The following is a 13,997-nucleotide window of genomic DNA, read 5'->3' on the forward strand; positions in this document are numbered from 1 at the left end:
TGATGCATCTTGAGGCCACTTCCTCTCATCCTATCACTAGTAACTTGGGAGAAGAGTCTGACTACCACCTCGCTACAACCTCATTTCAGGTACTTGTAGAGAGCAATATGGTCTCCCCTCAGCCTCCCCTTTCCAGAAGTTGTTCCCAGTGCAACAACCAATTTAGACACTAGATACTCTAAACACAGCCACACTGCTCCCATTTTTGTCTCCTCCAAGGGTTCTATGGATTGCAATTTTAACTTTTGGGGATTGGCAGGTCAACATGTCTCTGCACGGAAACAAACTACCAGAAATATATAAAATTCTCATGATCAGTTATGGAAGCAGAGCTTTTTATTTTAGGCAAATGTAAGTGAAATGATCTCCCACCAAAGAGAGAAATTAGTTTTCTAAATACTTAGAAGCATCCTCATGCAGTATAATGAAAATGCACGTGTGCAGGGCTTTATAGCTATCATCCAAAGAAGAGATACCTCTTCTTGCAGACAGATCCATTTCTCTTTCCATTTCCTATGGACATGGGATATTTTAAGAACCTGTCAATGAGCCAGCTACAAGAGGATTTCCTAAGAGTAAAGTATTTGGGTTCAGGGAGAAAGACTGGGAACATGTAACCAGTTGCAATGAGCCTGAGACAAATCAGCAACAAAGATATTAAATAGCAAAAATTTAAGATAACATGACCTCCTAATGCAACAGGTTGTGTCCTAAAATTGTTGCCCAAATTCAGCTTGGTACAAGGCTTCTGAATAGCCCCTTCTTGAGCCCTGAAATAAAGCATCTAGCAATTACTGTTCGACGCTTGGCTTGAAATCTGTTTGGACGTGGAAGGAGAGCCTTGGCACCAACACCTCCTAATCCGTGGCACAAGCGGAGGCAGTACAAGCGGAGGCAGCACAAGCTGTCCCACCCAGCTCCCCCACATCTCCTCGGTGTATCAGCTCATCGGTGCTCTACCGGTGAGCACAGGCAGGTCAGCCCTGGCACTAATCCCAGCCATTTGGGGAAATCACAGCAATGGTTCAGGAGGTGCAGGAGGTCAGATGGCTAGGCAGCGGCTGGATGCTCCCACCCAAACCGGGCTGCAACTCCTGGTCCGCCTAGACAATGTCCCCATGATCTCCCGGAGATGCTCCAAGCGTTAGTCAGACTCCATAAAGATGGCGCCGGGGCCAAATGATAATGCAACCCGTTATTAAGTCATGAGTCACTACAGTCATTTCAAGATGTCCTTTCGGTCTTCAATGACCTGTCTTTATAACTGGTTTCTGTCTCAACTCACAGGGCAGGGAGCACACTTGCTGCCCAAGTAAACCTGTGCTGCAGGGCGCTTACTAAAATGCTCACAGCACGGTACCAAGACTTATAAGGCTTTAAAAAAGCCAATTCTCAAGTCCAGGGACAAAAAAAAAAATAAAAAATTGCATGTATTTAAGAAAAGAAGTGACTTGCTGTCAGTTCCCCCAGGACTGCAATTATAACCGTAAGAAGTTTTAACCTAAAGCTCCCAATGACCCAACCCTCAGCTTTAGATAATAAATTCCACTGCGAAGGGGGTAGTACTACTGAAAATTAATTAAGCCACCAGGAATGATGATTGAGAGACACACTGACGAGAATGACATAAATACCCAGAATGATCAGAGATCTGGTAAAGCCAATCCTACACCCAGTATGGTTTAAAATGCACATTCATAACCTCTGCCCTCCGGCCCCTGTGAGCACACGTCATCTCCATCCAGCGCCATCCAACCCCTGTGGCTGCCCATACAAACAGAGGGATGGACCACGCCACCAGCCGCTATTTACCCATGCATGCAGCTTCAGCAAATTCCCCACAAAGTCGGCATTTGCATGCATGCAGCAGCTTTTCAAAGCCCAGCTCAGCATCCCACCGGTTCCTCTCACTGCTCCTCATTACCATCCTCCAGCAAACCACTACAAATACAAAATCGTGCTCTTCATCACATGATTGCAATAGCATTAGCTCACTGCTGTGCTTAGCATTAATGTAGAACAATGCCAAGTGGCCAACTGAGTCTGTGGTATAAATTCAGGGATTATCCTGTGTCATGTGTTACTACTTAAGCATTTTTCAGTTCTACCTTTGAGAAGATTCCCCAAACTTCCCTCCTTCTTAGCTGTCTCCAACCCCTGGCTGCACTTTGGTATAAAACAAAATAGATAGATACCAAATTGTCTGAAAAGGCTCTGATTAAAGGTTTTCTTGTTGACAACTGCAAGTTTTCATAATAAAAATACAGATGTTTTGAGGAAGACATTTTTATCCCTGCTCAAAGAAAAAGGGATATGTTGAGTCTCACTCCTCCCAGAAAGGACCATCACTTTTCAGCAACGACATGGTTCTTCAGGTCCTTTCCCACCAAAGCATGGCTCAGGAGGATAGATTATTTCCTCAAGTTCTCCAGGATGGATGAATGGACCAGGACTTTGACCACTGGCCCCAAATCTCCCAGAGTCCATCCTCCACTTCTGGCACAACCAATGCTCACGTGTGCAGAAATAGAGCAATTCCAAGAGGAGAGAGAAGGACAGAGGCTGACCAAAACACGCAGAAGAGGTCCCTGGCCTGAGTTCAAGGAATGGACCTAAAACCAAATTGAAAGCAAATTCTTAAAGTCTTTTGCAGGGTAGGAAGGTACCTCTCCACTAGATCTGCTGACTGCTCCCACGGAAAGCAGCTGGACTCAAGGTCACCATTTAATACCATCTATGTGGTATCCACTCATATATCAACTTCTAATGAAGACTTGCCAAAAAAATAATTACAGGCATCTCTTAATTTCCCAAAATTAAAATACTCCAAGGCTTTAAACAAAGAGAAAAAAACTAATTTCCTTTGCACTAAACCAGCTGACGAGGGACTTCTTTCCCAATATTAAGGCACTTAGCATACCTCAACAGACTTCTTGAGGCTGAAGAACAGCTACAGCCTTCAGCAGCCAGGTCACACATTACGCCTGAATTAAGTAGGTCTCTAAGGTGTCCTTCATAATTGACATGCGCTCACACCCTACGTGTAGACACACACACAAAACACATCGTTGGGAGGATGCCTCTAATAAACAGCAAGCAAAGGACATGACTTCAGCACGTTGCTACCAGGTATACCTTGGTTGACTGAACTGGCTGCTTCTCCCGTGGCTGCCAGACCTGGATCCAGACCCATGCCTGGAGCCTGACCCCAGCCGGGATCTTGTGCTCCCACTGCTGTTGTGATCCCACTCTTCCTGGAAACAACAAACAGCTCACTTTAGTCAAGAGCAACGCCTACCCGCACCCACAAAAAACACTGACCTGATGAGCCAGGAGAGTGCCAGCTCCCAGCCCACATGTGCAAACACCTACAAAACCACGCCCATGCATGGGGCCTTCCTGGAGTCCTTTAACATGTTCTATTTACACATTGCAAAGGGATGATATTGCAGGAGGCTTCAATGAAGATACAATTTGGCTCTAGTGCTCTAGTCTATGCATGGAGTAAAATAATACTTCCATCCTCTATCTTCATGAGGATTAGTTATGCATATTCATCAACCCTGCATCCTCTAAAACTGCTTATATATCCTTAATTCCCCTCCCAAGCCCAAATCAATTTCTCAGTTTTTCCATCTGCTCAGTCTACTGTTGGAGTCCAACTACTCACATACCTGAAAACACTTGGAGCTCACCAGAGGACACATTACACAAATAACTATTTTTGCCTATTAAGGAGCTGTCTCCAATGTTCTCCTTTATTCTCCTAACACTCATTCTGCTGTCAAGCAACCTGCAGGTTTCTAGTTCAGCCGGCAGCCCTCAGGGCAAGATGAGTCATCCGAAAACCAGAATAACCCATCCGACCAGCCCTATCTACCCAAACATCCCACAAGGTGTTCGGGGAGAAAGGTGGATATTTTCAGGGTAATTGCTCCAAAAGCTTTGCTCAGAGGCTTGCAGAAGACCTTTGAAGTAACCTAAGATGATTAAAAAAACATGAAATCACAGAGCGCAGAATATTCAACTCTGTCAAGTACTCTGAAAATTTGGGAAATATAAAGGGGAGCATGTGTTTCAGGACTGGTGTGAGAGCTGACACTTAAAGAGAGCATCTCATGTCTCAGACATCCTTGTGGGGCTACACAAGTCCCTGCGGACACTGCCATGGGCTAAGATGAGGGCAGAGCCACCTTGGCCTTCAAGATCCAAAAGGACTCACCAGTAGAGCAAGGCATGAACTCCTCTTTGCACACAACAGCCAAGTCCAGGTCACTAATTTGGGGACACAGACAGGTCCCAGATCCACCACTGCCACCTGGGCACAGCAGAGCCTAAGCTACCTAAGGTGATGCTACCCAGTGGTCCAGCATGGACCTTAGTGCACGTGAAACATGTATTTACCCAACACAAGGGACTGGAAGTAAAATTTATCAGCAGATTTCTGTGCTGCTCCAGCTGCACATCCTCCATCCTCAAACCTAGCAAGTCTCAAGCAACCTCAAACATATTGTGGTTGCTATAGCCTAAAATCAGTACTGACTTCAAAAGAGGAGGTAAATTGGTTTTCAAGTTGTATATAGATGAAATTTGAGAGGTTGTGGTTATTCCCATGAGATGTTCCGCCAACAGCAGAAAGAACCTTCTTCCCTCCTTGCCACACTGCGACCTGAATCTCGCAACAGCCAAGAAATAGAGTGGCACAAAGTTAAAGGAGCTGTTAAATTGGCATGGAGGGAAAGAAAACTTAATCGATGTCACTTGTGAGACACGGAGAGATGGTTGCTTCAGGAAGCCTTGGGGAAGAGTGACTCTTGCAGGCATCCTGAGAAGTGCAAATAACCTTCTTTGATGTGGGAAAAGTGCCCACCAACTGAAAAGATGGTTGGGAGAAATGAAGCTTCACACCACCTAGATATTCAAAGGATTAATTACCAATTTACTGTATCCTACACACTGAACATCTTGTTCATCCATGTATGAAAAATATCTGTGCCAACTGCTACAATGGGACCAAGTCAGCATATGCATCCTTCGCTTTAAACGACACACTGAAAATAAACATCATCATTCGGTTATATTCAGTTGACCCAACTTTTGGTTGTGGTTACCTGCAGACAACCTGAGGTTATGCAAATTCCAGAAACACAGCTGGCCACAATAAAACCCTTGTGAGAAACAGGGAGATTGGTAACACCATGCATCAACATCCAAACTCACCAAGACAAGCCAGTGGATACAGCACAAACAAAAATCACAGGTACCCTTTCACTAAAACAGCTTGTCTCCTGGCTCTAGCTCATGGCCTGGGGTCTTTTCCCTGCTCACATTCCTTATCTTTATCACCTATCACCTATTTGTCACCCTATTAATATTTATATTTTAAACAAAATTATTTTAAAAATAAAAATTGTTGAACTAAAAATTGTTGAAACTTCTGTTGAAGCTGAAACAGTCCAACTGAGTATGGCCTAAATACACTCATGTTCAAACTCACCAGCACAGCCAAGCTCAATATTTTACCTAAATTTCTGACTAATTGTCAAAGATGAACAACTTTTTACTGCTACCTTACCGTCGGGTGTTCAAATCTCCAGAACAGAAATATGTCCACCAGACATTTCTGGTGGCTTTGTGTCCTCTAATAAAACCCTTTCATGCCAAAATGAACCCTCTCTGCGGACTTCCTTTCTGCAGGAGCAGGGAAGCTCAAACCAGCCTCATGGGTGATGCTAGAGGAGTGGGCAAGAGTATGCAGGTAACGATCATTCCTTAAAAAACAATAACCAAGCAACAAAAATCCTCCATCAGCCTCATCCCAAAAACCATAAAAACCCCATCCCAAACCCATGCAGGCAGCTGGACTTCAGCAGAAAGCGGAGGCTCCACGGCAGTGAGGCGCGGCACTGCTCACCCTCCATCCTGCAGCGTGGCCACCTCCACGTTTCCCACACAGTGCTCTTGCTAAATTAATTCAGCATGTTGCAGGAACAGATTTGTCCACAGCTCCAACAAAAGTTGAAGAAACAGTTGTAATGGCATAAAGTTCTCCATCCCATGCCCTTGCCTCCTGCCAACCCAATCATCTCACCCCGTTACTCTCTGGTGTGCCCTCAGAACACCAAGGCTCTCCCAACATGCCAAACAACCCTTGAACTCTTGTTCCCAGCTCTTATTTCAGCTCCTCCACCTACCATTCATGGTCTACACTCACCAGCAGGAGATGAGACCTCTGAGCCTCACTTTGGGCCTGGGGGGGAAACATCACCCCCTCCAGAGACTGATTCCTAGTAGCTGCTCTCATCCATGCCAATCCTTCCGGCCAAGCTCTGCACCCTCTTGGGAACAGTGAGGCTTGTGCACATTAACACAGCCAGCCACCCTCCTTCGGAAACTAGCTGTCAAATCTAACATTTGCATTTTAATTAGCCATAATCATATGTTTCACTTACACTGCAATTTTTACCTTTGCAGCTAGCTCTTTGAGGCATGAACTAATTAATCCCACTTCCTTTGCCAGCTCAAGAGTTGATACTTTCTACTGCTTCAGTACAAGTTTGAAAATCCCATTTGCAGAAAAAAAGGAGATAACTTTCCCCAATGCTCAGGCAATAAACAGAAATGTGATGACCACCTATGTAGTTGCTCTCAGTGATGGTAAGTATGGGTGAAGTTGGCTGTGTTGGTAGAGGTGTAGGCCAAGCATGGCAATGCCACTAGCTTTAAGTGGCCTGAAGATATCACCAGATTATTGATGGGATTCACGTTCAATTGTATGTAAAAATCTCAATATTCAATGCACAGCATTCACAGCCTAAGGTGGGCCAGAGGAAAAGGAAAGACAATGGAAAGCTAGAGGACTTCTCAGGACACAGGAATCTCTGAGATATCCCCCAGCATTAACAGCTGATCCACCACAGCACCTACAAGGAGCTCCCTAGACCAAGCTGTGGGGTGTCCTTCAAATGACTCCCAAACTTTGAGGCTTAATCCTGGTCAGAAGAAGAGACAGCTATCATGTAAATGGTCCTTTTTGAGATTTTTCCACAGCAGAGGTTTTCATGTGCTGCAGCTAAACCTTGCAGTTACGCAGAATTTTGACACCAGACTCCAAGTATTTAATGCAAAATCTCCCTTCTCTTCTAGACCTATTCTAGAACAACCAATTTTTCTATGGAAAATTAATTATTTATATGAAAACAATTATTTTCATAATTTTAAAAGCACCTTTTATGAAAAAAGATTACTCTAAACATTTTAGTAGGGACAAATTTCCAGTTTCTTTCTTCTCAATGTATTGCATAAAGCTATAAGAAAAACAGAAAACATACCCTTATAAAAATATCATGCAGAAAAAACAACCACTTTGGTTCTGCTCCCTCCCTCCCCAGGTCCATGTCCACCTTCCCCAACCCTCTCCAATCTGGTAGGGTACCTGCTCACTGCTTTGGTAAAGGCATAGAAGAAGGGACACCATTCATCGCTTGGAACTGTGCTACAATACAGGACCAAAGGACCTGATGGGCTTGGAAGTAGGAGGTTAAGCCTACAAGATCTTTCTGGATTCCCTACGAAAAGGGTCCAACCTGTGTGGTTGTGCTCCCTCCGGACAACATCAGAAGAGATGTGTTAGACAAGGATGTGTTAATTAGCTCATTTATGTGCATGGATGAGGATGAGAAGGGGCACTGAAAGCACCCAGAATGGCATCGAGAACTTCAGACATGCCATGGAAACCCAGCAGCAAGCCCCTGCCTGAGCTTTGGAGGAAATGGCTCACATCATCCCTTCCCTGCGAAGAGCTTTGGCACTTGTTGACCTATCCAACCAAATCTGAAAGAAGAATGGAGATCTCAAAGGTAACTGAGCTACTGCAAGTTTCACGGAACTAGAGTGTGGGAAGCTCTCCTTTCAATGGGCAGACAGGCATCACCCTGTCCGCTCTACACAAATGGAAACTGAGGGTGATGAGACGTCCTCCCATGTGAGTCACTAATGACACCAGGCCTAGAAGACACCTTCCTCCATCTTCTGTAAGCAGCAACAGTTCTCCTAAATCAGGCAGAAAAGCAGTGAAGCATTTCACTCCCAGATATTCAGACACTCAAGCAGGTGCCTGCTTCACAAGGGGTAGTGCTACTTCATGAGGCATATCCCGAACAGAAGTCCCAGAGAAAGTTAAACCTATATATTAGCTAAAGGACTTGAATTCTTTCTCAGCAGTCCTCTCCAACGGTAATTGAACAGGGCTGTGTTCACTACATGGAGGGAGTGTCACCCAGCAATTACAGGCAGAAAACCATTAAGTGACTGTGTTTCTCAGAGTTGCTCTTTGATCATGGGCAGGTCACCCCACTAAAAGATTTAATTTTCCCCTCTGTCAGGCAGGGATACACCAACCTGTATTCACTGGCAAAGCCTCAAAGTAACTCCCCATCTTTTGCTTTCTCTTTTTTCTTTTGGAAACAACACAATGGCAACTGCAGCATCTGCCAGCACCCACTTGTCCCAACAGGTCTTCAGCGTGGTGGCCAACCTCAACCAAATTCAGCGTACAAACTGGCCCTGGGCTATGATACAAGGGGTCGGTGAAATGAAGAACCCCAAACTGCCCCCAGGATCATCCCTCACATTTTGCTGAGCAAGAAAATCACTGTGCTTCAGATCCGGATGGGCAACTAAAGCCAGTCACAGGCTGTCTACCTGCACAGGAAAATGAATTACATCTTTGGTCAGATCCTGCCAGCTTCTTAACAAGCAGCGCCCACCCACTCTCCAGCGCTGATCTGGTTAGCCAAGGATTTGGGGCATTACATGCTGCCTGCTGATGTCAGCAGATTTAAGCAAGGAGGCAGACGACTTCACTGCTGACTTGAGAAGTTTACATTATGGCGGTGCTGGTTGCAGAAGCCTCAGTCCAACTCTGGACCTAGTGACGTGGCTACTGCCTGAGACAGTGATCCCTTGTCACCTGACTGCAGCATCTGTCGGGGAGGATTTCCTGGTGTTTGACCCCAGATGGTCAAGCAGCACTGATGGCTGCAAAAAAAATCTCTGGAATTGCAAGAGAAATCTGCACTGATACTTTGGCTTTTCCACTTTCTATAAAATTAAGTTCCACTGTGCATTAAAATCTGCTGTTTCCCAAGAGACAGCCTTCACACATCACCCCACCCCTACTACTGCCTTTGCTTTGGCAACATAGCAGCTTTTCCAGACGTGACTTCATATGGTTGGAAGCCAAGTGCTCATCATTGGAGGGGGTTTGGCAGTTCAGGCGAGACACATGACATAGGGACCCGAAAGGTTTAAGTGGATCTGCTCTGCTCCCACCCCACACACAGCAGGCAAAGGCACATCCCCAGATGCAGGCAGGACAGATGTCCTCTGCCTGCAGTCTGCGCTCACATAACACAAAGCATCTCCTGCCTGGAAATGCACTAGCACAGCACTGTACTTCTTCGAGCTACGGAGACAGAGAAAAAGTTTCATGTGATATTACATTTGATTTTGTGGGAATTTCTCATGCTTTCCTTATCAGCAAGGCTTGGGCTTGGGTTCAGATATGCTTTGGCAGGATGTGCCAGGCTTGGTGACAATGGCATGCGATCCCTGCAAAGCCCTCTACATCTCTATGCTACTGACCAGCGCAGGACACTCAACATCTTATGCTGTTAACTTGATAGCGCAGCCCTTGGGACGTTCTTGACCCCAGCTAGCTAATCATCTGCAAAGAACAGTCAGCTACCATAGAATTAATCATAGAATGCTTTGGGTTGGAAGGGACATTTAGAGGTCATCTAGTCCAACGCCCCTGCCATGAGCAGGGACATCTGCAACTAGATCAGGTTGCTCAGAGCCCCGTCCAGCCTAACCTTGAATGTTTCCAGGGATGGGGTGTGGGAAACTATAGGCTTGAATCCACATGCGGGTCCCCTGATAAGTTGTTTGAGATAGAAAGCGGGCTGGAGGATTATAGGTACGCGATGGAATTAGCTTGACTACAGACCCAGTGTCAGACCCGCTGATGGAAAATTACAGAGATCAGACCCGATGATGGGAAATTACAGAGAATCTGCAAGTCACCAGGAGGAGGAAGAAAGGCGAGAGATATCTCGGCCTTGAGAGCAAAGAAGAAAGGCAGGGATATCTCTCGGCCTTGAGAGCATCCGACAAACAACAAGGAGTTTAGGCACGAAGTACAGAAATAGACTGTTCGTTAAGGAGGTGTCGCAATCCGTATGAAGTAATTGTTGAAGCTTGTTTACAAGAGCATATAAAAGCGCTGTGACTTAAAAATAAAACTGAAGCTTGCTCTATCACTCACATTGAGTTGGCTGCTTGCTTTCCTCGCTCGCCGCAACTGGCGCCCGAACAGGGACCTGAAAAGGACTATTTCTGATACAGCAGCGAGAGACGGAGACGCACTGGCAGACGGCGGCCAGGGGGCAAAAGAGGAGTCGATTTATGCATCATTTCTGATACGTTCCGACCCTCCGGCCTGGATCCTACCTCGGAATTCAAGAGGGGATCCGCTTTCCACAGTTGAAGCTAACCCGGGAGCGAGAGCCGTACAAACGACGCTGATTTATCCTCACATCGGGCGATGGAGGTCGAGGTAGCTTTTGAATTATTAAAGCGCTTTTTAGAAAAGCGGGGAGTAAGTCAGTTAAAAGACTTGTCGAGGCTAGTTACAGTGGGCAAAGTGAAAGAGTTCTTTAAAGAACCGGAGTCGATTTTTGAAGTAGAGGAGTGGAGAGCTTATGGTGATTGTTTGTGGGACTTGGTGATAGATGACGATAAGACAGCGAAAAAGCTAATGAAACCTTGGCGGGAAGTGATTAACTGTATGAAAAAATATAAAACTGAAAAAAGATTAGCAACAGCCGCCTCTGATCGGCTAGACAATTGTGACCCCAATGCTGGAAAGATTGGAATTGGCTTAGGCAATCCTTCGCCTCCCTTCTCGGGGATCCCAGTTACCGTACCTCGAAAGCCCCTTATTCCTCCTCCTCCCCCTCCTCCTCCTCCTGGTGGATCTGTAGAAACTAGCGGAGAAGGAATAAGCTTGGGAAAGGGAGGTGAAGATATTGAAAATTTATGTGATGTAGTTTCTCCGGTGGAGGAAAATAAGCCGAGCACCCCGTCTAGTCACCGTTCTGTGCCTAGTGTGCGCAGCCGAGTTGACTGGCGGAAAATCGGGTTAGAGGCATTACAAAATGGGGACCTAGAGACCGCCGACTTGTTGGCTCAGGCTTTCCCTGTCATCTATCAACCGGACCCTGCTAACAATCAAAATTTATTCGCACACCATACTCCTCTTGATTGGAAAATCTTGAACCAGCTGAGAAGTACGGTCAGCGAATCGGGTGTACACAGTGAGCCGACCAGACAGATGCTAAATTACATTTGGGGAAGCGGGCTGCTTTGTCCCGAGGATATTAAAAACATTATGAAGTTCATACTGACACAGTCGCAGCAGCTTTTATGGCAGGCTCACTGGCACGCCCTATGCGATAGATCGGCAAACACCCAACGCCAGCAAAACGATCCGCTAGCAGGAGTAATAGTAGAACAACTTATGGGAATAGGACCCTTCTCGTCCCTAGACATGCAAATGCAGACAGGCCCTGATGTATTAAGAGAATCAATGAGGCTAGCAAGGGACGCCTTACAGCGCGTCAAAACAGCACCAATCACCCCTTCTTACATGTCGATTAAGCAAGGGAGGGAAGAGCTTTTTGCCACGTTTGTGGATCGAGTTACAGAAGCGTTAGATCGTACCGACTTACCTGAGTTTATGAAGGGCCCATTGCTGCGTCAATGTGTTATGGAAAACTCCAACCAAGCTACTAAAAGTATTTTAATTACACTTCCCCTAGACGCAGGCATTGAGGTGATGCTTGAACGCATGAGTCGAGAACCTACCGGTCCTCAAGCTATGTTAGTTGAGGCACTGAGGGAAGTTGGGCAGGGAATGGTACAGGTTCAACAACAAGTTTGTGCCGCTCTCGCCCCATTGGGTCCAGCTAAAAACCCTAACAGAGGGCCAGCTACTTTTAGATGCTTCCGCTGCGGAAAAGCAGAACACATGAAGAGACAGTGCAGCGAAGCTAACTTATGGTGCAAACACTGCCAGGCTCAAAGCCACAATACAGCTGCCTGCCGGCGTTCGGGAAACGGGAAGCTGAGCGCCCAGAGTCGCAGCGCGCAGGCACCAATTGCGGCTCCAGTGGCTTCTCAGCACTCTGTCACCACGCCACCAGTCGTGCCGAGCAGCTCTGGCCAGCTTCCAATTTGCAACCCGCCACCAGAGGAAGCCTCGTCTTGGACTTGGCAACAGCAGTAGATGTCACTTTGATGGACACTCGTCCACAGAAGATCAGCATGGCTCACAGAAGAGCCAGTATGGGTCGGGCAGTGGCCGCTCAAACGGGAAAGTCTACAGCAAGACCACATATTAATAAAAGAACAATTAGATCAAGGACATCTCCGACCGTCGACAAGCCCCTGGAACACCCCTATTTTTGTTATCAAGAAAAAGTCAGGGAAATACAGGCTGTTACATGATTTACGGGCAGTAAATCAGCAAATGCAAGCGATGGGGGCTTTACAGCCTGGCCTTCCAAATCCAGCCATGTTACCAGCTGGTTGGCATTTGCTAATTATTGACTTAAAGGACTGCTTCTTTACTATAAAGCTGCATCCTCAGGATACCCAGCGATTTGCATTTACATTACCAGCAATCAACAGAGAGGGTCCTGACTTACGTTTCGAATGGACAGTATTGCCACAAGGCATGAAGAATAGCCCTACTCTGTGTCAACTTTTCGTAGATGCTGCATTAAAAAATGTGCGGCAGCAATGGCCGGACACTATAATTTACCATTACATGGATGACATCTTGTTTGCGCAACAACAACCCTTCTCGGCACAGCAAGAATTATATTTACAGCAACAGCTCCAGCTACACGACCTAGTAATAGCAGCAGAGAAAGCTCAACGTTCACCAGTACGGAAATGCCTCGGATGGCGCATCAGTGACTCTCAAGTCAGTCCACAGAAACTTACGTTACACACGGCAATCAAAACCCTTAATGATGCTCGACGGCTGTTAGGAGACCTACAATGGCTACGGCCAGTAGCCGGAATCACTAATGATGACTTGGAGGTTCTTCGCCCTATGTTAAAGGGCACTGACCCTGCCACGCCGGTCCGACCGACTGCCGAACAAACCTCTATGATACAACGCCTCAGCTCCGAGATCGTTCAGAGAGCAGTAGACCGGCTGGACCCCGATCTCCCCATCGATCTCACCATACTCCATGGTTCTACTCACATTTTGGGTGCACTTACTCAGCGCAAAAAGAAAAAGGGGGAGAAGATAAGGGTGTTGGAATGGATATTTACAAGCCTACAGCCGAAGACAAGCCTGCCCTACCTGCAGCCATCACGGACCAGGCATAGGGCTAGGAGTTAATCCCAGAGGCCTTCAGGCCAGGGAAATATGGCAAATGGACGTTACGCATGTGTCAGAATTTGGGAAACTAAAATATGTTCACGTTACTATCGATACTTATAGCAAGTTTTTATGACCAACAGCACAGTCAGGGGAAAAGGCCGTCCATGTTATACGTCATTTAACAGTCTGTTTTGCTGTAATGGGAACTCCAACACAGATTAAGACAGACAATGGGTCAGCATACTGTAGTCAGAAGGTTAGGAAATTTTTACAGGCATGGGGGGTACGCCATCTCACGGGCATTCCACATTCACCCACAGGGCAAGCAATAATTGAGAGGGCGCACCAGACTCTAAAACAATATCTAAACAAATTTCGAGACGTAAAAGATGTACAAGAACGGCTCGCAAAAGTTTTGTTTGTATTAAATCACTTGTGCATATTTGCAGAACACGATAACCCTCCTGCGTGGGTGCATGGGAATGACGGTAGGAAGGAGTCAAGACAGGCAGTAATGGTAAAGTATCGAGACCCT

The 13,997-nt window shown here is 46.2% G+C and overlaps 1 protein-coding gene across 7 annotated transcripts in view; it reads right to left on the minus strand.

The window, feature by feature from the left end:
* Positions 1 to 13,997, minus strand: part of CTIF (cap binding complex dependent translation initiation factor) — a 183,341-nt gene that overhangs the window by 121,835 nt on the left and 47,509 nt on the right. The window contains exon 3 of one of the 7 annotated variants that reach the window (XM_075077474.1): positions 3,136 to 3,254. The exons of the other annotated variants lie outside the window; for them this stretch is intronic. Coding sequence (XP_074933575.1) covers positions 3,136 to 3,254 — 119 coding nt within the window. The remainder of the gene's footprint in view (positions 1 to 3,135; positions 3,255 to 13,997) is intronic. 7 annotated transcript variants of the gene reach the window in all.

Source organism: Phalacrocorax aristotelis, chromosome W (genome assembly GCF_949628215.1).
Source record: "Phalacrocorax aristotelis chromosome W, bGulAri2.1, whole genome shotgun sequence".
In the NCBI taxonomy this organism is placed as follows: domain Eukaryota; kingdom Metazoa; phylum Chordata; class Aves; order Suliformes; family Phalacrocoracidae; genus Phalacrocorax; species Phalacrocorax aristotelis.